The sequence below is a fragment of the Bos indicus x Bos taurus genome, chromosome 1 (genome assembly GCF_003369695.1).
Source record: "Bos indicus x Bos taurus breed Angus x Brahman F1 hybrid chromosome 1, Bos_hybrid_MaternalHap_v2.0, whole genome shotgun sequence".
Lineage (NCBI taxonomy): Eukaryota > Metazoa > Chordata > Mammalia > Artiodactyla > Bovidae > Bos > Bos indicus x Bos taurus.
Window position 1 is genome coordinate 138,154,761 of NC_040076.1, and position 24,538 is coordinate 138,179,298.

The 24,538-nt window shown below is 40.9% G+C and overlaps 1 protein-coding gene across 14 annotated transcripts in view; it reads right to left on the reverse strand.

Annotated features, from left to right (window-relative positions):
- Positions 1-24,538, reverse strand: part of NEK11 (NIMA related kinase 11) — a 273,343-nt gene that overhangs the window by 215,886 nt on the left and 32,919 nt on the right. For 11 of the 14 annotated variants that reach the window (XM_027546323.1, XM_027546366.1, XM_027546279.1 and 8 more), the window contains one exon: positions 809-974. The exons of 2 other annotated variants lie outside the window; for them this stretch is intronic. In XM_027546323.1, the coding sequence (XP_027402124.1) occupies positions 809-974 (166 nt within the window). Of the gene's footprint in view, positions 1-808; positions 975-24,538 lie in introns of those variants that run through there. One more of the 14 variants, XM_027546386.1, reaches the window with a different exon arrangement.

Consider the following 24,538-nt stretch of genomic DNA (forward strand, 5'->3'; position numbering starts at 1 on the left):
AGATGATGAACTGAACACATTCTAAACACAAGATTCTTTGTTGCATTTGACTTAGGCTAGCTCTCTGAATGTTCTGGGAGATACTTCCTGAGCAGGGTCAAGTTTGGACATTCTCTTTCTGACCCAACTCCTGTAACTCCCCTCTCTCTAGCCTCTCAGAAGTGAACACACAGACCCACATTACGCTGCACCTTGCCAGCCCCACCCCTGGCACCTTTCTCAGCAACTTCATATTCACTTGGGGCTCAGTAAAATGCACAACTATTATCACTTGGGGGAAACATGGAATGGCAGGGAAAACTGCAAACACCTGAAGCCATGAATCACAAGTCAGTTAACATGAAGACTTTTCATAGGGAGAATGAGCTGTATTCCCACTTCCAAGTTTCCACTGGGGAAAATGAACCACAGAGCTAGAATCCAGGACTCCAGCAGTATCCCTCTGCTCTGCCCAGGCCTCTGTTATGGCTTTAAATGTCCATCTAATAATCGAACCATTGTAAGAGGCTTAAGGATACACCCCCCAATCCACACACACCAAAAAAATGCTGGATCATTTTTATGCAGCAATTCCTCCTTAAAAATACATCGATTCTGAGTTTTCCCCAAAAAAGAAACCCTTGGTCAGAAAACAGTTTGCCAGTTACATAGAGATGATTACTCTTAGCAGCAAGACACAATATCCCAGGTAATATTTTTATTCACTTTGTGGCTGGCTCATTCAACTTCTGAGATATCTCTTTACAGACACCTTTTTACTATGAAACAGATTTTTATTAAGACTTCAAAACCAGAAGGAGAGTCTCACCTCACAGTACTCTGTGATAATGCAGAACTTATCCTGCTCCACAAAGTTTGCATGGAACTTGACAATAGCTGGGTGATTCAGCTTGGAAAGGAGCTGGGCCTCTAAAGTGGCCTGCACAGTCTCATTTGGATTAAGTTCTCCAATACAGATTTCCTTCAGTACCTTTCTGCAGCAAAAAAAAAAAAAAAAAAATTAATACATTTAGAACTAAAATAAAGAAAGCTGAGTGCCAAAGAATTCATTCTTTTGAACTATTGTGTTGGAGAAGACTCTTGAGAGTCCCTTGAACTCCAAGGAGATCCAACCAGTCCATCCTAAAGAAGATCAGCCCTGGGTGTTCACTGGAAGGACTGATGTTGAAGCTGAAACTCCAATACTTTGGCCACCTTATACAAAGAGCTGACTCATTAGAAAAGACCCTGATGATGGGGAAAATTGAGGGAAGGAGGAGAAGGGGACGACAGAGGATGAGATGGTTGGATGGCATCACCAACTCGATGGACATGGGTTTGGGTGAACTCCGGGAGTTGGCGATTGACAGGGAGGCCTGGCGTGCTGCGGTTCATGGTGTCACAGAGCTGGACGTGACTGAGTGACTAAACTGAACTGAGAACTAAAATACACATTTAAAGATATGGACAGTGTTACAGGACCATCTAATTAATGCCCAGGCCATAACCTACTCGGAGGTCTGCTCCGGCCTGTGACTCCTGGGGACCTGGCCTGCTTCTGTCCTAGTGGGGCCCTCTGCACCTGCCTCCCTCCCCTCTGCTCAAACCAGTGGAGCCAGAACTAAGCTTGAGTGGGCATGGCCGAGGTGGCTCTCCCTCAGCCGCTAGGTGTCTCCATTTCTCTTTGCCTCTCAGGACATCTCTATTTCTGTCTTTCTCCATCTCTTTGTATATTACCTGCATCTCCTTATCTGCTTTCCTGTTTCTGTCTGCTTTTCTATTTCTCTCATTATTCCTATCTTGGTGTTTCTCTTTCTCTCTCACACACTGTATATTAATGTATATATATATGTGTGTGTGTGAATATAATTATAAAATCCACTGTGTCTCTGCATCTGATTTTCTTTTTGACTCTCTCTTTTCCTCTCTGATTCTGCGTATAAATACACATGCTTCTCTTTGTCTCTGAGCTCTAATATTTTCCAAATCAACTCAATATCAGCAGAATCAATATCTGTTTATTTTCTTTTTAAAACTACCCTTAGCATGTGGTTTGTCGTTTAGTCACTAAGTCGTGTCCGACTCTTGCAATCCCATGGACTGTAGCCTGCCAATCTCTGTCCGTGGGATTCTCCAGGCAAGAATACTGGAGTGGGTTGCCATTTCCTTCTCCAGGGGATCTTCCCGACCCAGGGATCGAACCCAGGTCTCCTGCATTGCAGGCAGACGCTTTACCGACTGAGCTATAAGGAAAGATCAGGGAAGACCTTTAGCATAGCATACTTTATTTAGGAGTATTTAGGAGCTACCAGTATTGAGGAGAAGAAAAAAATATAAAAACATTGACAGAGGTATTCAAGCATGTATAAATGGAACAAGAGCTCATCATCTCTCCAATTTATTAATTCAAAATTTGTGATAACTAATGAGGAGTGGACCAAAACATTATCTCTTCCCATCTACTGAAAGAAAGACTGATAAACAAACCAATTACAGTCCCACGGTGTAAACAGATTGCCAGGGAGAAGCACTTTAGCATACCAATTATGTGTGCAGACAGATTCCACTGATTAGAAGTGAGCCTTAGCTGTTCATTAAGATAAGTTCTGCAGGACCTGTACTAGAATACATTTTGTAGTAATGTTATTTGAGAGTTTCTACCTATGCATATTAATGAAAATATATTTATAGTAGAAACTCTTAATTAAAGGCCCTATAACCAAATCCTAGATTAACCAGAGCTCTGCAGTCCTTTCTAACAGATGCCCAGGGCTGCCTTTGTTTGTACTGGGGATGCTGCAGCCAGCAGGCACTCTCTGGACCACCTTCCAGTTGAGATATGTGTTTACCCAAGTCACAGCGTCTATTCCCAAACTTGTTTGTGCCACTTGTACCCAGTATTATAAATCTGTAACCTAAATATGACAAACTGATGAAGGGTGAGTGAGTGTTGTCTCTGCTAGAAAAACTAGGTCAAATGTTTACCACAATGGTTAATAATGACAAGTTGCAAAAAAATTGCTGTTAAGTAACTGTTAAGACAGTTTTTAAATATTCATTTAAAAATGTAAAAATCTAGCATTCTGAACTGAGATTGCTAAATTTTCATTTCATTTTAAAGAAGGTAAACTTAGAAAACTTAATCAAGTTTATGCAAAAAAGATGAAGAGACCTCTCATGAGAGGACGTTAGACATTGGCTGCACATCAAAAAATGAGAGAAAATGTACAATATTTTCCTTAAATTGGGTATAAATGTTTTAGTTATGTCATTTCATCATTTTAAAGTTGTTCCCTTATATAACCAAGGACCACCTCCAGTCACATCAGACAGGGGCTATCACATGGGTTTTCTTAGGTCTTAAACACCCTACTGGACCCCTACTTGATAATGGAGTAGATTCTAGAGAAATTTTTGCTGGGTATCATGTTCTATAGAGAGGCTGTTCTAGCAAGAATTTGGTTTAAAATGACCTCATGTTATTAACAGTGGCATCTCAAACTGTTGGTATAATAAAGGGGCTTGAAATGACGGATGCAGCTGTTCTCCTGTAATGCCTAAAGATGATGAAGCTGCAGCCAAATGACATCTTCACGGTGTTTTTCCAGTACTCACCATGTCCCAGCCAACTTGCAGTTGTAAAAGTCACAGTGGTTAACATGCATGGTGATACAAAGTCACACACAAACCTGCAGTATTCTCTTACTGGGAAGGAACAAATGCTATCCGAAGCTTTAAGATGCTTACTTTTTCCTTGCAAATAGCAACTACTGTGCAACAGAGCATGGGATTTTACATACATACTTAGATTTTATCTAAGCCCTATCTGGCAGCCTGATGATAAAGCATCAAATCTCATTTGTCCACAGTTTTGCAGACAAAGGAAGGGCTATCAAGGCAGGTAACATCTACTACAATCATCTTTAGCAGAAGCCAAGATATTTGACCTTTCTTACCTAAAACTGATGGAGGAAACTCATTGCGTGTCACATAGTGTGAGAGTCATATCAGCTGAGAAGAGCAAAGAAACCAAGTCAAGAAGCTTGCCCCTACTCAGTGACACTCAGTCTGTCAACCACTGCTAAGTAACATGACAGATATTTATTTTATCAGAACTTCAGCTATTTGGGAGAAACTTTTTAGCAGCTGCAAAGACAGGCACCCCCTCAGACTCACTAATTTTGTAAAGTTTCTGTTCTCTTTCCTGAGTGGCAATGTTTCTTTCTAGGGAACTGACAAACTTTGGAGAGTGACTGGAAATCTGGATAACTACAGCTAATTTCACTCCTGTCAAATTGGCCCACTTTCCATATAAATGGGGTAGGTGATATCTTTGAGATCTTCAGGGTTGTTTTCCTCCAAATTTCCCTGTAGCCTTTCACATATTTCCCATTGAACAAGCAGCATAGGCTGTGTCAGGAAAAAGATGACACCACAAACCACAGAGAACTTGAGTCAAATTCCCAGCTTTTGATTCTCCAAGGAGAGACCAAGGCCAAAGAGAAAAGATCTGAAGGAGCCCCGACCAATGGGATGAGGGTCCTCCCTGCCCGAAGTGAGAAAGAGACCCTCAGAACCAGATGGAGCAGGGGCAAGAACATTAGGTACACTGAGCCCTTGAAAAGAGTTCATGCTCCCCAAACTAGGTCCAGAGGAGGGGGCCAGGGACAGAACTTCCAGATAGGGAGGGGAGCCCCAGAGCAGAAGTCATGGCTGTCTTTCCAAAGCAGGAACTGCACACTTCTTTGTGTCCAGCAAGGGATAGGAGTGCAGGAAAGATCTTCAAGGGGCAAGTAAGTCAAACGGCCTAAGAACTCTGGAACCTCAGTGAGGAGTGCAGAAGCACCTCTGTGTGTCTGTGGTATAGTGCGCTCTGAGGATTTGTGACCCCTGCCCTTGGGTCTCTTGGAGAAGCCAACAGATCAGTGTGCACAAATGTGTGTCTATGTTTGTATTTTCTAAAACTTCAAACCGAAATGGGTTCTATAAAGTTAGGGTGAGCGATGTGTGAGGCCCTCCTGATTTAAGCTGCCATGACTCTCTAATTTGATCAGCAGCTACTGCACCCACTGAGGGCAAAGTCACAGGAAATAGATTTTAACCTCAGCTTAAATAAGAGAGTAACTTTTTGCTTTTTGAAAAAATTTAAATATTCACCTATTTAACAGATTATTCAATCTGCTTAGGACTTTCAAGAGTTTTCATCCATCTATTAAGGCAGCAATTATTTTAACTAATCCTTTCTTTAATGGTCAGCTCTTATTTTTCTAGTTCATAAGAAAATATAGCTTTATTATAGAAAAATCTGAAAACAAAACATAGATCACAATCCACCACAGAGATAATCAACATTAACAATTTTGTATATTTCATTCTCATCTTTTTGCTACACTTTTTTTTAACACTAGAGGCCAAGCAATTTAGACAATTTGCCTGCTATTTTCATGAGATGTTATTTTAGCAGACATCTGTCATGTTAGCGGCACAGCATCTTAGACAGCCTCCCTACACTGTAGTAGATCCCTGGGCTGTGGGGTCCTGCCTTCCACAGATAAAAGCAAACAGACAGCAAACAATTCCTGTATCTCCCGCCTGCCTTGAGTTGGGATGCCAATATGGGACATAGGTTCTGCCAGTCAATTGGACCAACCTGGGACCCTGCCTTGGGGGTGAGCTTGAGGGACAGGGTGAGCACAGGACCCTCCCACACACACCATCCTAAGAAATGGCACGGGCTTGGGGGCAGTGGTAGTGGGCCACTTCCATGGTGTGGTTCCAGCTGACGTCCCTGGAAATTTGGCCTTCACTAACCCCCAGCCCCCTCAGCTGTAAGAGCCATCTGTGTTCAGCACACATCCCCCTCTGCCTCCACTGCGTAGCGGGTGACTGCTCACATCCGCATCTGGAGTCCTGAGCCACATGATTATGTGTCACAGAAGCACCGTGAGCTAGTCCCATACTAGCTCTTACTTTGAGATCATTAAAACTGAACCTCCAAAACTCTGATACATTTAGGTTAATTTTTGTTCCTTTCTGTCTGAAAACTTAGGATCTTCTGAGGGATTTAGGGACATTTATGGGTAGAAGGAAATTTGGAAAACTCAGCAGTGGCCACAGGACTAGAAAAGGTCAGCTTTCATTCCAATCCCAAAGAAAGGCAATGCCAAAGAATGCTCAAACTACCACACAATTGCACTCATCTCACACGCTAGTAAAGTAATGCTCAAAATTCTCCAAGCCAGGCTTCAGCAATACGTGAACCATGAACTTCCAGATGTTCAAGCTGGTTTTAGAAAAGGCAGAGGAACCAGAGATCAAATTGCCAACATCTGCTGGATCATGGAAAAAGCAAGAGAGTTCCAGAGAAACATCTATTTCTGCTTTACTGACTATGCCAAAGCCTTTGACTGTGTGGATCACAATAAACTGTGGAAAATTCTGAAAGAGATGGGAATACCAGACCATCTGACCTGCCTCTTGAGAAATCTGTATACAGGTCAGGAAGCAACAGTTAGAACTGGACATGGAACAACAGACTGGTTCCAAATAGGAAAAGGAGTACATCAAGGCTGTATATTGTCACCCTGCTTATTTAACTTCTGTGCAGAGTACATCATGAGAAACGCTGGGCTGGAAGAAGCACAAGCTGGAATCAAGATTGCTAGGAGAAATATCAATAACCTCAGATATGCAGATGACACCACCCTTATGGCAGAAAGTGCAGAAAGGCAGAAAGCCTCTTGATGAAGGTGAAAGAGGAGAGTGAAAAAGTTGGCTTAAAGCTCAGCATTCAGAAAACGAAGATCATGGCATCCGGTCCCATCACTTCATGGGAAATAGACGGGGAAACAGTGGAAACAGTGTCAGACTTTATTTTGGGGGTTCCTAAATTACTGCAGATGGTGATTGCAGCCATGAAATTAAAAGACGCTTACTCCTTGGAAGAAAAGTTATGACCAAGCTAGATAGCATATTGAAAAGCAGAGACGTTACTTTCCTAACAAAGGTTCGTCTAGTCAAGGCTATAGTTTTTCCAGTGGTCATGTATGGATGTGAGAGTTGGACTGTGAAGAATGCTGAGCGCCGAACACTTGATGCTTTTGAACTGTGGTGTTGGAGAAGACTCTTGAGAGTCCCTTGGACTACAAGGAGATCCAACCAGTCCATTCTGAAGGGGAACAGCCCTGGGATTTCTTTGGAAGGAATGATGCTAAAGCTGAAACTCCAGTACTTTGGCCACCTCACGTGAAGAGTTGACTCATTGGAAAAGATTCTGATGCTGGGAGGGACTGGGCGCAGGAGGAGAAGGGGATGACAGAGGATGAGATGGCTGGATGGCATCACTGACTCGATGGACGTGAGTCTGCGTGAACTCCAGGAGTTGGTGATGGACAGGGAGGCCTGGCGTGCTGCGATTCATGGGGTCACAAAGAGTCGGACACGACTGAGCGACTAAACTGAACTGAACTTATGGGTAGAAGGATCATAAAAGTGGACAAACATCCTTTTAAAAGTTATTTAATCCCCTTTAAAATCTAAAAGGACATGAAAAATGGCAGAGTGATATTTATTCAAAAATAAAAAACAGAAAAGCCAGGAACTAAACATACCTAAAGAAGTAGCTGAAAAAAATTGTAGGTGTTAGTGAAGACTATACTACAGGTAGAATTTTATTTCATTGCAGTTGTTTTTCCTTTCCACAATTCAGAAACATTTTTAATGTCTATGGTCAGAGAAAAGGATAAAATTATTTTACAGATCATCATCATATGCTATAATCTATGAGATGCCTTTGCTTTTAACAATTAAATTCCTGACTCCAGTTGTTTCAGGGCAAAAACTCTGATTCATCCGGTCTTTTCCTCCCCACCCCTGATCACAGGCATGTTGCAGGTTTTGGACACAGAAGGGGCTCAAATGACATCACCATATATTGTGGGGACAGGTGAGCAGCAGACACCAGCACCTAGGGAGCAAAGTTCTTCTGCTGAGCTTGACTCCAGGGTCCACACAAGGCACCAGGCAGCCACTGCCAAATACCCTCACATCAAAAGTCCCACGTTTCTGTTATTTCACCGTCTATTGACTGCTATCAATATGCCAAACACAATGCCATGTCCTGGGGACACAAAGATGAAAAGGATAAAACAAAGATACAAAGATGGAAAGGACAAAACTCCTGCCCTCCAAGAAAGCTCAGAACCACAGGGAATGCCAACAAATGTAAAAATAGTTGAACAACTTCATGATAGATGCAATAATAGAGCCGGGGATGGGGGTGAGGACCTCTAACCCTCCTTTGAGAAAAGAAAAAAGACAAAATCTATAGACTGGAGCCCCAGGACATTCACTTTTGCACACAGAAACTACTTTGTAGTTAGCTGAATTGCCTTCTCCCCAGGTGGATTCCAAGTAGCATAAGACATGAATTCACCATTCTTTACTATTTGCCCTCTACAAACCTTGCCTGGAAAATCCCATGGACAGACGAGCCTGGTGGACTGCAGTTCACGGGGTCGCAAAGAGTCGGGCATGACTGAGTGACTAACACACGCTATTTGCCCTCTATAAACCAATAGTCTGCAGAGGGAGGTCTATGTTTGCATTATGTGAATAGACTATGAGAGTTAATAAGCATGTGATTTTTCAAAAAAAGAAAACTACTTGAGCTGCTGCTAAGCCAGAAGGAAAAACACCAATACAGTATAATAACGCATATATATGGAATTTAGAAAGATGATAACAATAACCCTGTGTACGAGACAGCAAAAGAGACACTGATGTATGGAACAGTCTTATGGACTCTGTGGGAGAGGGAGAGGGTGGGAAGATTTGGGAGAATGGCATTGAAACATGTAAAATATCATGTATGAAACGAGATGCCAGTCCAGGTTCAATGCACGATACTGGATGCTTGGGGCTAGTGCACTGGGACGACCCAGAGGGATGGTATGGGGAGGGAGGAGGGAGGAGGGTTCAGGATGGGGAGCACATGTATACCTGTGATGGATTCATTTTGGCAAAACTAATACAATTATGTAAAGTTTAAAAATAAAATAAAATTAAAAAAAAAAAGAAAGTGAGAGAATGTCAGCAGCTATATATCATTCTCTAGAGTAATGCACATACAGATATACACACACAACCACAGTATACATTATGGAATGTGGAATAAAAACGTTACAGGAAGGGGTGTTTCTTAAAAGCTAAAAAACTGGCAGGTTCATAAACTACTCCTTCCTCCCTTCCCCCTGCCATTTATCTATCCAAATTTTTATCCCCCCAAAAGCATTTGAGCTTTATATAACTAGATTTTAAAAGATAACGTGGGTATTGAGCCATGCTCTGTTCTAGAGAACTCTCTTAGTTTGGCGTACCCAGGAAGCAAACATTGAGACAGGACATGAAGCAGGTAATCAATCCAGGCAAGGGGGTAGGAAAGTGAAGTAAAGGGAGGGGAACCATTCAAAGGCCTGTTATCAAGCAAGTTATCACTGTGGATGACTGGGGCTTAATTCTGTGGAAGAACCCTGGGGGCAGGCATAGAACACGCCTCTGGGCTCCTCTGTCCAAGGGCAGGGACCAGCTCCCTTCATCTACTGGCTCAGGCTGCTCCTATGAGTATCAATTCCCCTGCTGGAGCACAGAGACCCTGACAGCCAGGGATATCTCAGGCAGAGCTGCCCATGAGGCAGGTGGACATTGGGTCCATGTACAGGAAATGCTAATCAGCCAGGGGATAGGTGGGGCCCCAACAACATCTTCCACAAGGATGAATAAAGGAAACTTCCTCCACTTTAAATGCTGCTCTATTTTGTCTATACACCTGAAGAGAGCTAGGATATAGTGATTCTGAGGGTTTCCCAGGTGACAGTAGTGTTAAAGAACATGCCGGCCAATGCAGGAGGCATAAGAGACCAGGTTCGATCCTGGGTCAGGAAGGTCCCCTGGAGGAGGGCATGGCAACCCACTCCAGTATTCTTGCCTGGAGAATCCCACGGACAGAGGAGCCTGAAGGGCTACAGTCCATGGGGTTGCAAAGAGTCAGACATGACTGAAGTGACTTAGCACGCATGCATGATTATGAGACACAGTGTTGGTAACACTGAATAAAGTGAAAGAAAGTGAAAGTCACTCAGTCAAGCCCGACTCTTTGGACCCCATGGACTAATCAGTCCATGGAATTCTCTGGTCCAGAATACTGGAGTGGGTAGCCTATCCCCTCTCCAGTGGATCTTCCTGACCCAGGAATTGAACCAGGGATTCTTTACCAACTGAGCTATCAAGGAAGCCCTTATACTGAATAATGAAAGTGCAAATCAATTAGAACCTATAGGTAAATTCCATCTCCTATGCTTTTCCAACAGTCATGTATGGATGTGAGTTGGACCATAAAGAAGGCTGAGCACTGAAGAACTGATGTTATTGAATGGTAGTGCCGGATAAGACTCTTGAGAGTCCTTTGGACTGCAAGGAGATCAAACCAGTCAATCCTAAAGGAGATCAACACTAAATATTAATTGGAAGAACTGATGATGAAGCTGAAGCTCCAAAACTTTGGCCACCTGATGCAAAGAGCCAACTCATTGGAAAAGACCCTGGAGTTCGGAAAGATTGAGGGCAGGAGGAGAAGGGGATGACAGAGAATGAAGTGGTTTGGATAGCATCACCAACTCAATGAACATGAGTTTGAACAAACTCTGGGAGATAGTCCCGGACAGGGAAGTCTGGCATGTTGCAGTCCATGGGGTTGCAAAGGGTCAGACATGACTTAGCAACTAAACAACAATGCTTTTCAAGACTTAGTTTACAAACACATTAGCAGCATATAGGTGTATTATGTACAGATAATAAAAAATAATTAATAATAATAATACAGATAAATATGAAGAACAAATAAGAGCAGAAGTGTTTCAGATATTTTTGTTTGGCAAATATGCTATTCCTGGCTCCTGTGTAGATTATATTTTCATTTGTGGTGACAAGTTCCATGCAGTGTCTCAATGCTGGAATCCTAACAAATTACACAAGTTGCCTTTTATTTTTAAGGAACAAAAAAGAGTAAACAGAAACTTTAGAAGTAGGAGTTTTGAAGATAAATATTGCCTGAATAAAAAGTATCTAATAATCATGTGAATTCAATGACTTTTCCTATCTGTGCAAATTTAAAAAACAGAAATGGCTTGAACAAAAAAACAGAACTGGTTTGAATACACATCTCAAGGCTGGAAATGGCACTGGTGCTCAGTGGAGGTTGTCCACAGGGAACCTCTGGTGTCCATGTAAGAACAGAGTCGGATTTTGGACAGGACCCAACCAGCCTTTTCCCAGGGGGCTTCTTGGAAGTCACATGGGGAAAAGACAAAGTATCTGCTCTGTTGTGCAAAGCCCCCCGCTCCAACGGCTTGACAGAGAGTCCATGGCTGAGCCCACGAATCCGTGAGTGAGTGTGAACTGATGGGGGTTGAGAGGCTGTGTATCTGCGCCTTCATGGCCAGGTAGCTTGCCTCCCTGTGTCTAAGTCAGTCTCCACCAAAGCTGCTGGGACTGTATCCTGAGAGTTTACTGAGAACAAACGGCCCTTGCCTCTCCTTTCAGCCAAAAAATGAGTGGGTTCCCTTCATGATGAGCAATGTCCTGGAGCTCCTTTCCACAGCCTGGCAAATTGATCTTTACCACCGGGGATGTAATAGAGCCAATTCTAATTCTCTTCAGAACCAGTGAGGACTTTTCCACCCTCTCCTTCTCCCACACACCTCCCAACAATGGTCAGACAGTTCTGTCTTTCTTATTCACTTATTCTTATTTCTGCTCACACAGTTGAGCAAAGTCATTAAACATTGTGGCTTAATGAAGAGACACCGGTGGCTCTCTCCCCGTCCCTGGGTGATTTGTAACTGATCTAAGCCTACCATGTAACCCCTTGCCAGTGATCAGTCTAGACATGTGGTGTAATTCTGACCTGGGAGATATGGGGAGAAGTCTCATGGATGGTTTCCTGGGACAGATGCTCCTCACTGATAAAAAAAAAAAAAAAAAAAAGAGAGAGAAGCATGGGAAGAAAGTCTCATTTCTTCCTTCTCTGCACTGCTGTCATTTGCCTGTGAGTCCGTCAGCCGTGGCAGCCAGCTGGCATCCTGGAGGAACTGCCCTGAGATAGCAGGCTGGGTGATGGGGAGGCACCAACACCCCTGCTGACTTCATCACCAGTATCTACTCTCCCTCTGGACTTCCTGCTAGGGAGATACGTCTTTCTTATTTTTAAGCCATCCTGGTGGCCAAAGATGGCCTCATACCAACACTTTGCTACAAGAAGAAAGAGGATGCTTTTAAAAAAGAGATTAGAAGCAGAAGTGGAGAATGTGGTGAACATTCCACTCATCTATACAGACTTCAAGCTGTGAAAACTCAAAGGATGGAGGTTAGGTTTAGCTGTGTTGTACACAAAGATTAGAACAGAGAGAAGTCCCTTGAGAACAAGGGCTATGTGTTATTTCCTTAGAAAGTGCTAAGCCTCCTATCTTAAACTAGAAAAGATAACCCGGCTCTTTTTTTAGACATTGGTACAAATCTTCAAAAAAAAATCATGACAAAGTAAACTACAATGAACTATACAAAAATGGATCTATTGTGAGAAAAAAGTATTTGAATAAAGGACTATAAATTATCTGTTGCTAGTGAATCTGGAAACTAAGATAACATGGGATTTTTTTTTTTAACATGGGATTTCTTTAAATAATTTGAAAACAACTTTATTCACTGTTTCAAAATTCTCATATGTCAAAATCTTAGCAGTTATTAAAATGTATCAGGATTCAGAAAAATTAAAATTCCACAACTGTTTCTTTCCTTCCCTTGGGTACAGACGTTGGAGTTGTGATAGCAAATAGGAAGTTTCTAAAATAAAGGACAATGAGGAAAAGAGTGAAGTAAAGGGCATGGATAGTCCAGCCATCAAAAAATAAAAATGAAACAAAATATACAAATAAAAAAAATGAGATAAAAATAACCGAGGGAAAAAAAATACAATTTCTAAAATATTTGGTCTCTTTCCACTCCTGCTCCCCATCCACAAATAAAGAAAACATATTTTAATAAATAAAAATATATATACATTTTTCTATAATTCTCTGGAGATAGAAAAAGTTGCTAATGTAAGGAATTATTTTGTTTTTCATAGTCTGAAGCCTCCAACTTAAGAAATTACAGATGATATCATTAGGTGTTAGAGGCACAAGGCTGATCATTATAATTTTTAGAAGAAGGTAGGACAAAGTTTCAAGAAGTGCAGGTGATTTTTATTCATGTGGCGGCATTATGAGAAGCATCCATGCAAGAGAAATCTCTCTTGACCCCTCAGGGCCAGGTCCTAGGACAACGTCTAGTCACATATGAGCTCCCATACGGGCCTGCAGGCACCCAAAGTCAGCTCCGAGTCCATTCAGTGGGATTCCCAGCACCTGGCAGACCTGATGTCTCTGGATGGAACCAAGCTTATGCACTCCCCATGCTTCAAAATTCAGCTCATTCATTGCCTCCACCATAGTGACCATCACTCTGACAACTATGTATTTTTATATTCATTTCTTGGTCTCCAACTCCAGACTGAGAACATTTACATTTTGCTCCTTTCTATAGCCTTGGTGTCTAGCACAAGTCTTAGCACATAGTGGATGCTCCATCAATGTTCATTGACTCGTAAATGATCTAAATTAATGCCACACTAAGCACTGTTGCATAGATGGTGGGAGACACAATTCCTATTCATGATTTTTCCCCTTATGGAAGCATAAAAACTTGCATGTTGGGCATCCATCAGAAAATGAAAGTTTCTAAAAATGTGCTTCCTAACATCACTGCTGGAATGGCCCTCATCTGGAAGTGACTTACACACAGGAGCTGATAGTAACATTTGCATAGACAGAGAGAAATGGCAAAGAGATATTTCAACCTAAAAATGGTTCTGCTCAGATGTTTCATAACATCTCAGAGATAACTCCCACCGGATGACTTGGCCCAGGAGAAGCACAAAACTGTCCAGTTTCTAATCCTATTCCCTCACTCAACCTCTTTCCCAATCATGGAATGAATTTTATGTATTTATAGAACATTAAAGCCAGTAAGAACCTCAAGTAGATCCATCAGAGAAGCTCAACCTATTGAAGTTCTGAGGATTGAATGCTTTGTTTTGACTGTCAGTTGTTTTTTTTTTTTTTAGTTTATTGGAGTATGGTTGATTTACAATGTTGTTATTTACTATTGTACAGTAAAGTGAATTAGTTATACACATACATATATCTACTCTTTTCACTCTTTTTTTAGATTCTTTTCCCATATAGGTCATTACAGAGTATTGAGTAGAGTTCCCTATGCTATACAGCAGTTCATTATTGGTTATCTGTTTTATATATAGCAGTGTGTATATGTCAGTCCCAATCTCCCAATTTATCCTTCCTTGCAGCCTTACTCCCTTATAATCAGAGGTTTGTTTTCTACATCTGTAACTCTATTTCTTTTGTAGATAAGTACATTTGTACCATTTTTCTTTAGATTTCAAATATTAACAATATCATATTGTGTCTTTGTCTGACTCTCTTCATTCAGCATAACAATCCATGTTGCTGTAAATAGCATTATTTCATTCTTTCTATGGCTATGTCATATTCCATTATATATATACCCCACATCTTTTTTATCCATTCATCTGTTGATGGACATTTAGGCTACTTCCATGACTTGGCTATTGTAAATAGTGGTGCAAAGAACACTAGGGGGCATGTTTTGAATTATGTTTTGCTCCAGATATATGACCAGGAGTAAGAGTATCAGATCATATGGTAGTTCTATATTTAGTTCTTTAATGAACCTCTATACTAGTCTTCCTAGTGGCTGTATCAATTTACATTCCCTGGAACAGTGCAGGAGGGTTCCTTTTTTGCCACACCCTCTCCAGTGTTTATTATTCGTAGATCGTGTGATGATGACCATTCTGACTGGTATTGAGGTGATACTGCATTGTAGTTTTGATTTTCATTTCTTTATAGTATCCAAGATTGAGTAATGCATCCAAGGTCATAGAGAAGTTACAGCAGAGCTGACATTCACCTCTTGGAGGAGGAAAGGGACCACAGCTCCAAAGAACAGACATTCATCTCCAAGTTTAACAGTTTACCCTCTCTTGTTTGTGTATAGAATCTACAGGGCTAAGACAACCCCAAACTGTCTCATTTTTCAAACCATTTACCAAAGAACAAAAACTCCTGTCATTTGTTCTACTTACCTGCTCCTTAACAACAAAGAAGAGGAAACAAAATGACTAGAGGAACAGTCTTGCTCCTGATGAGGCACTGCCAAAACTAGGTCTGTTTTCATTAATTTTCATTTGAGTGCTATGGAAAATCTAACCAAGAGTCTAACCAAGAGTCAACAATTTTGTCAGTTCCAGAGCCCCAGAGTTGAAAGTTTGTGATAAGATCACACAAAAGGGAGACAATGTGCTCCAGGAATTACCTTTCCTAGCAAAGTGGTAAAATTACATTTCTGAGGTTGTCCTGGGTACAACAAACCTATAAGTGTGACACTGTGTGTGTGAGGGCCAGTTTTTAAAAAGCTCAATTGTGTAAAACTCATTTGATTCAAAACTGTTCAACAATGCAGCAACATGCCTTGAGAATAAAAATAAAAATCAATAATATAAGATTCAGAGACATTTCACCCAACTACTGCTTAAGATGTTTGCTGGTCCATTCAGGCCATGATGAAAGTTTAGAAGTAACTAGTGTAACTAATAAATTCTTATCTGTGTGGATCACAACACATTGTGGAAAATTCTTCAAGAGATGAGAATACCAGACCACCTGACCTGCCTCCTGAGAAATCTGTATGCAGGTCAAGAAGCAACAGTTAGAACTGGACATGGAAGAACGGACTGGTTCCAAATCAGGAAAGGAGTACATCAAGGCTGGACATTGTTACCCTGCTTATCTAACTTACATGCAGAGTACATCATGAGAAATGCCAGGCTGGATGAAGCACAAGCTGGAATCAAGATTGCCAGGAGAAATACCAATAACCTCAGATATGCAGATGACACCACACTTACAGCAGAAAGCGAAGAACTAAAGAGCCTCTTGCTGACAGTGAAAGAGGAGAGTGAAAAAGTTGGCTTAAAACTCAGCATTCAGAAAACTAAGATCATGGCATCTGGTCCCATCATTTCATGGCAAATAGATGGGGAAATAATGAAAACAGTAAGAGACTTTATTTTGGGGGGCTCCAAAATCACTGCAGATGGTGACTGCAGCCATGAAATTAAAAGACACTTGCTCCTTGGAAGAAAAGTTATGACCAACCTGGACAGCATATTAAAAAGCAGAGACATTTCTTTGCCAACAAAGGTCCATCTAGTCAAAGCTATGGTTTTTCTAGTAATCACATATGGATGTAAGAGTTGGACTATAAAGAAAGCTGAGTGCCAAAGAATGGATGCTTTTGAACTGTGGTGTTGGAGAAGACTATTGAGAGTCACTTGGACTGCAAGGAGATTCAACCAGTCAATCCTAAAGGAAATCAGTCCTGAATATTCATTGGAAGGACTTCTGCTGAAGCTGAAGCTCTGATACTTTGGCCACCTCATGCGAAGAGTTGACTCATTGGAAAAGACCCTGATGCTGGGAGGGATTGGGGGCAGGAGGAGAAGGGGACGACAGAGGATGAGATGGCTGGATGGCATCACTGACTCGATGGACGTGAGTCTGAGTGAACTCCAGGAGTTGGTGATGGACAGGGAGGCCTGGTGTGCTACGATTCATGGGGTCACAAAGAGTCGGACACGACTGAGAGACTGAACTGACTGACTAACTGATGCTAGGAAAGACTGAAGGTGGGAGGAGAAGGGGACGACAGGGGATGAGATGGTTGGATGGCATCACTGACTCAATGGACATGTGTTTGAGTGAACTCCAGGAGTTGGTAATGGATAGAGAGGCCTGGCGTGCTGCAGTCCATGGGGTCGCAGAGTCGGACATGACTGAATGACTGAACTGAGCTGAACTGAACTGAACATAAGATTCAATGCAACGAATCACTCATTTGCTCTATCACACTTTGAAAGGTACTGATTTTAGAGCAAACAAAGATCCTGTTTAGTCAGCAATGAAATTAAGGATGACAATGTCAGTAGGACGTGAAAGAATAATTTACCACAGATAATCAGGTTAGCTCTTGTTACGACTGTTCTATGCTCCAAATTTACAATTACTGTTAGGTTAATATTCAAAATGCAAAATTCTAATGCATAATTCATGCCAGATTTTATTTTGAATATTATAAATATCCTAGAACTGCAGATTTCAATGAGATAATCAGATGTGATGCAAAGCCTACCATGAAATCAAGACATAACGAATTGAGTTTTAAGAAGCAACAAAAACTGATTAGCTCCATTTCCCGGACTAGGTAAAGCCAACAAAGGATAAAACCTAAAGTAAAATTAAATTAGGACCCAAGCAAGAATAAAGTTGGTGCTCCAAAACTAATACCCAAAAAAAAAAAAAAAATCTAGGGTTTCAATGAAATAAAGTCATCTGATTATATTTGTAGCAGGTGCTGGCTGGTTTCAGGGTAACATGAAGACAGCCAAATGGGGTAAAGTTTGTATTTTTAAAAAGCTCAACTGTGTAAAACACATTTGATTCTCTATTTCATTATCATAGTACTTACAGAGATTTAAGCTAAAACTCTCTCTTTGACTATAGCACTAGTCAAAGAGAGAGTCAAATGTTACTGCATTTAATTTTGAGAGAGAAAGGAAGGGAAACAAAGCTCTGGATTAGCATACTCCCATTAGAGGATTTAAGCAACTGGGTTTTTGGGTCTTACTTTTTTGATGAGTTTTGCCAATGCTGAAAAAAAATCTGTTTTTATAACCAAGAAAGCTAGGGATTAATGTACTGACAAAGCTCCAATAAGAATCTGCTACTAGGAAGGAGCCAGTTTCCCTGAATGACAGCTTATGGGTTTAGTCATCAATCTGTAACACACAAAAAAGTCACAATGGGTTGTGTAAGGAGAGGAAGGGGTGGAGGAATTAGGGCTGGCCCACCCCTGATCAACACAAGGCTTCATTATCTAGAGTGAGGAGGCTGAGGGGAGCCTGGCTGAAACACATGCTCTGGAAACACATGTCTGCTGCATCTCACAGGGTTGCTATGTCAAGCTTTCCCATCTGCCCAAGGAGTCTGCAGAAGCCCAGCAGGGAGGCCCACTTCTCAGCCTACCACGTTGAACAAAGGACACTGAAAGAGTATTAAGCATGGTTTTCCACCAGCACTGTTTCTAAAGGGTATGGAATTATTCAAGGATCAATCAAAGTGTTTTCATGTTCATACAGTGAAAGAAAGAAGAACCCTTAGACTCATAAAGCATGCTATCTGAGGAAGCCTCAGTGCTTCTCAAATTGTGCTGTGCACAGAGAAGGAAAGGATGCTGATGGCTGAGATCTGAGAAAAACATTTATTAATATTTTTATATTGCTGTGGATTTTTTCTTTCTTTTTTTCCTCTGTTGCTATTATTGTTGATTTTATTATTATTATTATTATTATTATGAATTCAAAGCTTTAATCCCACTTTCTATTTCCTTTATATACTTCTATCTCTATGTTGGCTTTTTGTGATTCTCTGAGGGTTTTTTCTTATTTTAATTTTTTTGTATTTCTTATTGTTCTTTTCCTGTTACAGTTATTCTTTAATATATATAATCCTTTTTACATACTTCTATTTAACTTTTCCTTTATTTGTTTTCTTTTCTTCCTTTCTTTCTTTATCTCACCAGGCTTGTTAGTTTGTTTTGTTTTCTCTCCTTTAATCCCCAGTTGGCATTCTGCTTTGATCCTGTTTTCTGATTTGTGCTTTAGTTAGTTTCGTTTTTAACTAGTCAATATCATTTTTGGTTTCCTTTGCTTGCTGGCTCACTCCCTTGTACTTTTTTTCCTTTGGACTATTTTGGTTTTGTTTGTGTGTATGTGTGTGTCTGTGTGTGTTCCTTTGTTTTTGTTATTATTTCTCTGATTTTATATTTACCATTTGTCTAGGGTTTGGTTGTTGTTTCTTGTTTGGTTTTGTTTTAATTCCCATTGATGCCATAGCAAACAGCTTGTGGAATCTTGGTTCCCCAGCCAGAGATCAGGCCTGAGCCTTTGGACACTAGACTGTCAGAGAAGTGACCCCAGGTAGTATTAACTAGTGAGGACTCCCACAAAGCCCGCCACCTGTTCCAACACCAAGCATCACACAACTGCCACAGCACTCAATGCAAGACGCCTCACCTAAACAACAAGCAAGACAAAAACACAAATCCAATCATCAGCGGACAGGCTTCCACGTCCCATAGACATCACAAAACATACCACCTCACACAGGCCCTTCCCATCAGAGGGAAAAAATTCACCTTCTCCACCAGAACACAGACACAAGTCACTCCCAGCACAAACTCTACATAAACCACTGGACCAACCCACACACTGAGGGCAGGAACCAAAAGGAAGAAGGAATATAATCGTCAAGCTTGGGAAAAGGAGACTCAAACACAGTAAGTTACAAGAAAAATGAAAAGACAGAAATATGGTGTGAATGAAGGAATAAGGTAAAAACTCACAAGACCAAACAAATAAAACGGAAATGGGCAAACTATTTGAAAAAGAATTCAGAGTAACAATAGTAAAGACTATCCAAAACCTTGAAAATAGAAAAAGATGCAAGAATTAATTAACACATTTAACAAGGACCTAGAAGAAATAAAGAATAAATAAACAGAAATAAACAACACAATTACTGAAAGTAAAAATACTCTAGAAGGAATCAATAGCAGAATAACTGAGACAGAAGAACAAATAAGTGAGCTGGAACAAAAAAGAATGCTGGAAATAATGGTTGAAGAGCAGAAAAAAGGAAAAAGAATGAAAAGAATTGAGGATACTCTCAGAGACCTCTGGGACAATATGAAATACACCAATATTCAAATTATAGGGGTCCCAGAAGCAGAAGAGAAAAAGAAAGGGTCAGAAAATTTTTGAAGAGATTATAGTTGAAAACTTCCTTAACATGGGAAAGGAAATAATCAAGTCTAAGAAGCACAGAGAGTCCCATACAGGATAAACCCAAAGAGAAATGCTTCAAGACACATACTAATCAACCTAACAAATATTATACACAAAGAAAGAAAAATAAAAGCAGCAAGGGAAAAGCAACAAATAACATATGAAGGAAATCCCATACAATTAACAACTGATCTTTCACAAGAAACTCTGCAGGCCAGAAGAGAATGGCAGGATATATTTAAAGTACTGAAAGGGAAAAATCTACAACCAAGATTATCTGGCAAGGGTCTCATTCAAAATTGATGGAGAAATCAAAAGCTTTATGACAAGCAAAAGTTAAGAGAATTTAGCACCACAAAGCCAGCTTTACAACAAATGTTAAAGGGACTTCTATAGTTAGGAAACACAAGAGAAGGGAAAGACCTAAAAAAACAAACCTAAAGCAATTTAGAAAATGCCAATAGGACCACACATATCAATAATTACCCTAAATGTAAATGGATTAAACACTCCAATCAAAAGACACAGACTGACTGAATAGATACAAAAACAGGACCCATATATATGCTCTCTACAAGAGACCCACTTCAGACCTAGGGACTCATACAGACTGAAAGTGAGAGGATGGAAAAATATATTCCATGCAAATGGAAATCAAAAAAAAGTTAGGTAGCAATGCACACATCAGAAAAAATAGATCTTAAAGAATATTACAAGAGATAAGGAAAAAAACTATATAATGATCAAGGGATCAATCCAAGAAGAAGATATAACAATTGTAAATATTTACACACCCAATATAGGAGCACCTCAATACATAAGGCAAACACTAACTGACATAAAAGGGGAAATTGACAGTAACATAATAATAGTACTAATGCTAATCCTTCTTGCTAAGTCACTTCAGTCGTGTCTGACTCTGTGACCCAACGGATCATAGCCTCCCAGGCTCCTCTGTCCATGGATCCTCTAGGCAAGTATATTGGAGTGAGTTGCCATGCCTTCCTCCAGGAGGTTTTCCTGACCCAGGGATCAAACCCGTGTCTCTTTTCTCCAAAAAATTCCAGAGGAAGGAAAACTTCCAAATTCCAAACTCATTCTATGAGGTCACATCACCCTGATACCAAAACAAGATAAAGACATCACACACAAAAAAAGAGAAAATTACAGGCCAATATCACTGATGAACATAGATTCAAAAATCCTCAACAGAATTCTAGCAAACAGTATCCAACAACACGTTAAAAAGATGAGACACCATGATCAAGTTGGGTTTATCCCAGGGATTCAAGCGTTCTTCAACATATGCAGATCAATGTGATACACCATACTAACAAACTGAAAAATAAAAACCATATGATCATCTCAATAGATGCAGAAAAAGCTTTCAACAAAATTCAGCACCCATTTATGATAAAAAAACTTTTCAAAAAATAGGCACAGAAGGAACATACATCAACATGATAAAGGCCATATATGATAAACCCACAGCAAACATTATTCTCAATGGTGAAAAACTGAAAGCATTTCCTCTAAGATCAGGAAAAAGACAAGGGTGCCCACTCTTACCACTATTATTGAACATAGTTTTTGAAGTCCTAGCCATGGCAATCAGAGAAGAAAAAGAAATAAAAGGAATTCAGATCAGAAAAGAAGATGTAAAACTCTCACTCCTTGCAGACGACATGATACTATACTTCAGATCAGATCAGATCAGCTCAGTTGTGTCCGACTCTTTGCGACCCCATGAACCGCAACACGCCAGGCCTCCCTGTCCATCACCAACTCCCGGAGTTTACCCAAATTCATGTCCATTAAGTCGGTGATGCCATCCAGCCATCTCATCCTCTGTCGGCCCCTTCTCCTCCTACCCCCAATCCCTCCCAGCATCAGAGTCTTTTCCAATGAGTCAATTCTTTGCATGAGGTGGCCAAAGTATTGGAGAAGCCATACTAAATTAACCAAATTCCTTTTTGTGAGAGAGCTATTTGATTGGAAGATCAGAGAGAAGCAATTAGTCATGAGATATGATTCCAGCCCATCTGATGAAGGCATGTTAACAGCTGTCAGTGAAAAGAGTCTTGTGACATCCTTTAATGTGGGAGAGATGCAATCTCCATGTGGACTCATGGCCGACTGAACAAGCAGCCCAGACGTCCTGGAGCCTTGGGCCTCAGGCTGTTTTGCAGGTGCACCCTCTTGTAAGACCCTCAGTTCCATCCCTAGTGACATTTTACTTCACCAACATTTTACTGACTCAGATGCAGATCCCAAAGGACATATTAGCCAAGTTTGCAGAAAATGCAAAGCCAGGCAGCAGCATCAATAGACAAGGGCTGAGTCAATTTTCCAAAGCGATGTAAGATGCTGAAACATGATCTGGAAGCCACCCAAGTTAGACTTGCAAGGTTAAGCCTGAAATTCTCCAATCACAGGTGGGAAAATCAAATCCTCAAATTGAAGATGAGTAAAATGTGGCTGACGAGTAGTCTGTCTCATCTATAAACATTCTGGAACTAATGCATGGGGAGAAGAGTAGCTGCCCTCTGAAATTCAATAGGGGACCACAATACAATGTGACCACTAAAAGAGCTCTTGAGACTCTAAACTGATTTTGAAATGTGTGAAAGGTTTTAGCATCAGTAAACTGGGTTCCATCCAGGAGCCCGTGTTCAGGCCTGGGAACCTCATTTCAAAGGGAATATTGTCACCAAGGAATGACAATTGAGATGTTCATGACAATTAAGATGTTCAGTTCAGTTCAGTCATTCGGTTGTGTCCGACTCTTTGCAACCCCATGGACTGCAGCATGCCAGGCTTCCCTGTCCATCACCAACTCCTGGAGTTTACTCAAACTCACATTCATTGAGTCGGTGATGCCATCCAACCATCTCATCCTCTGTCATCCCCTTCTCCTTCTGCCTTCAACCTTTCCTAGCATCAGGGTCTTTTCCAAGGAGTCAGTTCTTCACATCAGATGGCCAAAGTGTTGGAGTTTCAGCTTCAGCATCAGTCCTTCCAATGAATATTCAGGACTGATTTCCTTTAGGATTGACTGATTGGATCTCCTTGCAGCCCAAGGGACTCTGAAGAGTCTTCTCCAACACGACAGCTCAAAGGCATCAATTCTTTGGCACTCAGCTTTCTTTACAATCCAACTCTTACATCCATATGTAACTACTGGAAAAACCATAGCTTTGACTAGAAGGACCTTTTCAGTAAAGTAATGTCTCTGTTTTTTAATATGCTGTTTAGGTTGGTCACAGCTTTTCTTCCAAGGATCAAGCATCTTTTAATTTCATGGCTGCAGTCACCATCTGCCATGATTTTGGAGCCCCCCAAAACGAAGATGTTCAGAGTTCTTAAAATAAGGTTCCCAAAGGAACAGAGGAACAAGACAGAGAGAGCTGATATATTTTGAGCAATAACTTATGAAAAAGTACTAGGGATATTTCCTGTGTTATTCATTTAATACTTATATACATACAGAGTAGTAATTACCTTTCCCATTTTACAGATGAGGAAACTGAGACCGAGAATTTAGGCTATCATCCCAACTACATAGAGACACTGAGATATGAATGCAGGAGAGTCTGCCTTCAAGGCCAAGCCTCTTTCCATTCCAGTATTAATGTAACCTCCAAGTAGCAGTTAAAATAATATTGAAAAATTATACTAAGATAACTACTACATCATATAGTTTCCATTATTGCCAGGGTTCCATGCTATTTCCTTTGCCTGGGATATCCTCTCTTTACCCTTTCTCTGCCACATTCATATTTGTCCCGTAAGACTTGGCTCCTACACACCCTTCTGATATTGCAGAAATAGGGTGAGTGCACCAGCGTCTAGCATGCACTGTTGAAAGTGCCTATTTACATCCTGCTTGGCCTGTAAGCCCTTTGAAGGCAAGAACCATGTCCAATTCAGTTTTTATTTCTCCTTCCTAACAGCTTTACTGAGTTATAATTCAGATATCATAAAATCTACTCTTTTAAAGTGTACAGTTCACTTTTTTTTTTTTAGTACACTCTCCGAGGTTTGAAACTATCACTGTGTAATCAGAACACTTTCATCATCCTTCTTATGGACTGAATTATGGGCTCCCAACCACCAAAACTCATAGGTTGAATCCCAACTCCTAACACCTCAGAAGTGCTTTAAAGAGATGATCAAGCTGAAATGAGGATCAGTACTGGGTGTTCATTGGAAGGACTGATGCTAAAGCTGAAACTCCAGTACTCTGGCCACCTCATGCGAAGAGTTGACTCATTGGAAAAGACCCTGATGCTGGGAGGGATTGGGGGCAGGAGGAGAAGGGGATGACAGAGGATGAGGTGGCTGGATGGCATCACTGACTCGATGGACATGAGTTTCAGTAAACTCCAGGAGTTGGTGATGGACAGGGAGGCCTGGCGTGCTGCAATTCATGGGGTCGCAAAGAGTTGGACAGGACTGAGC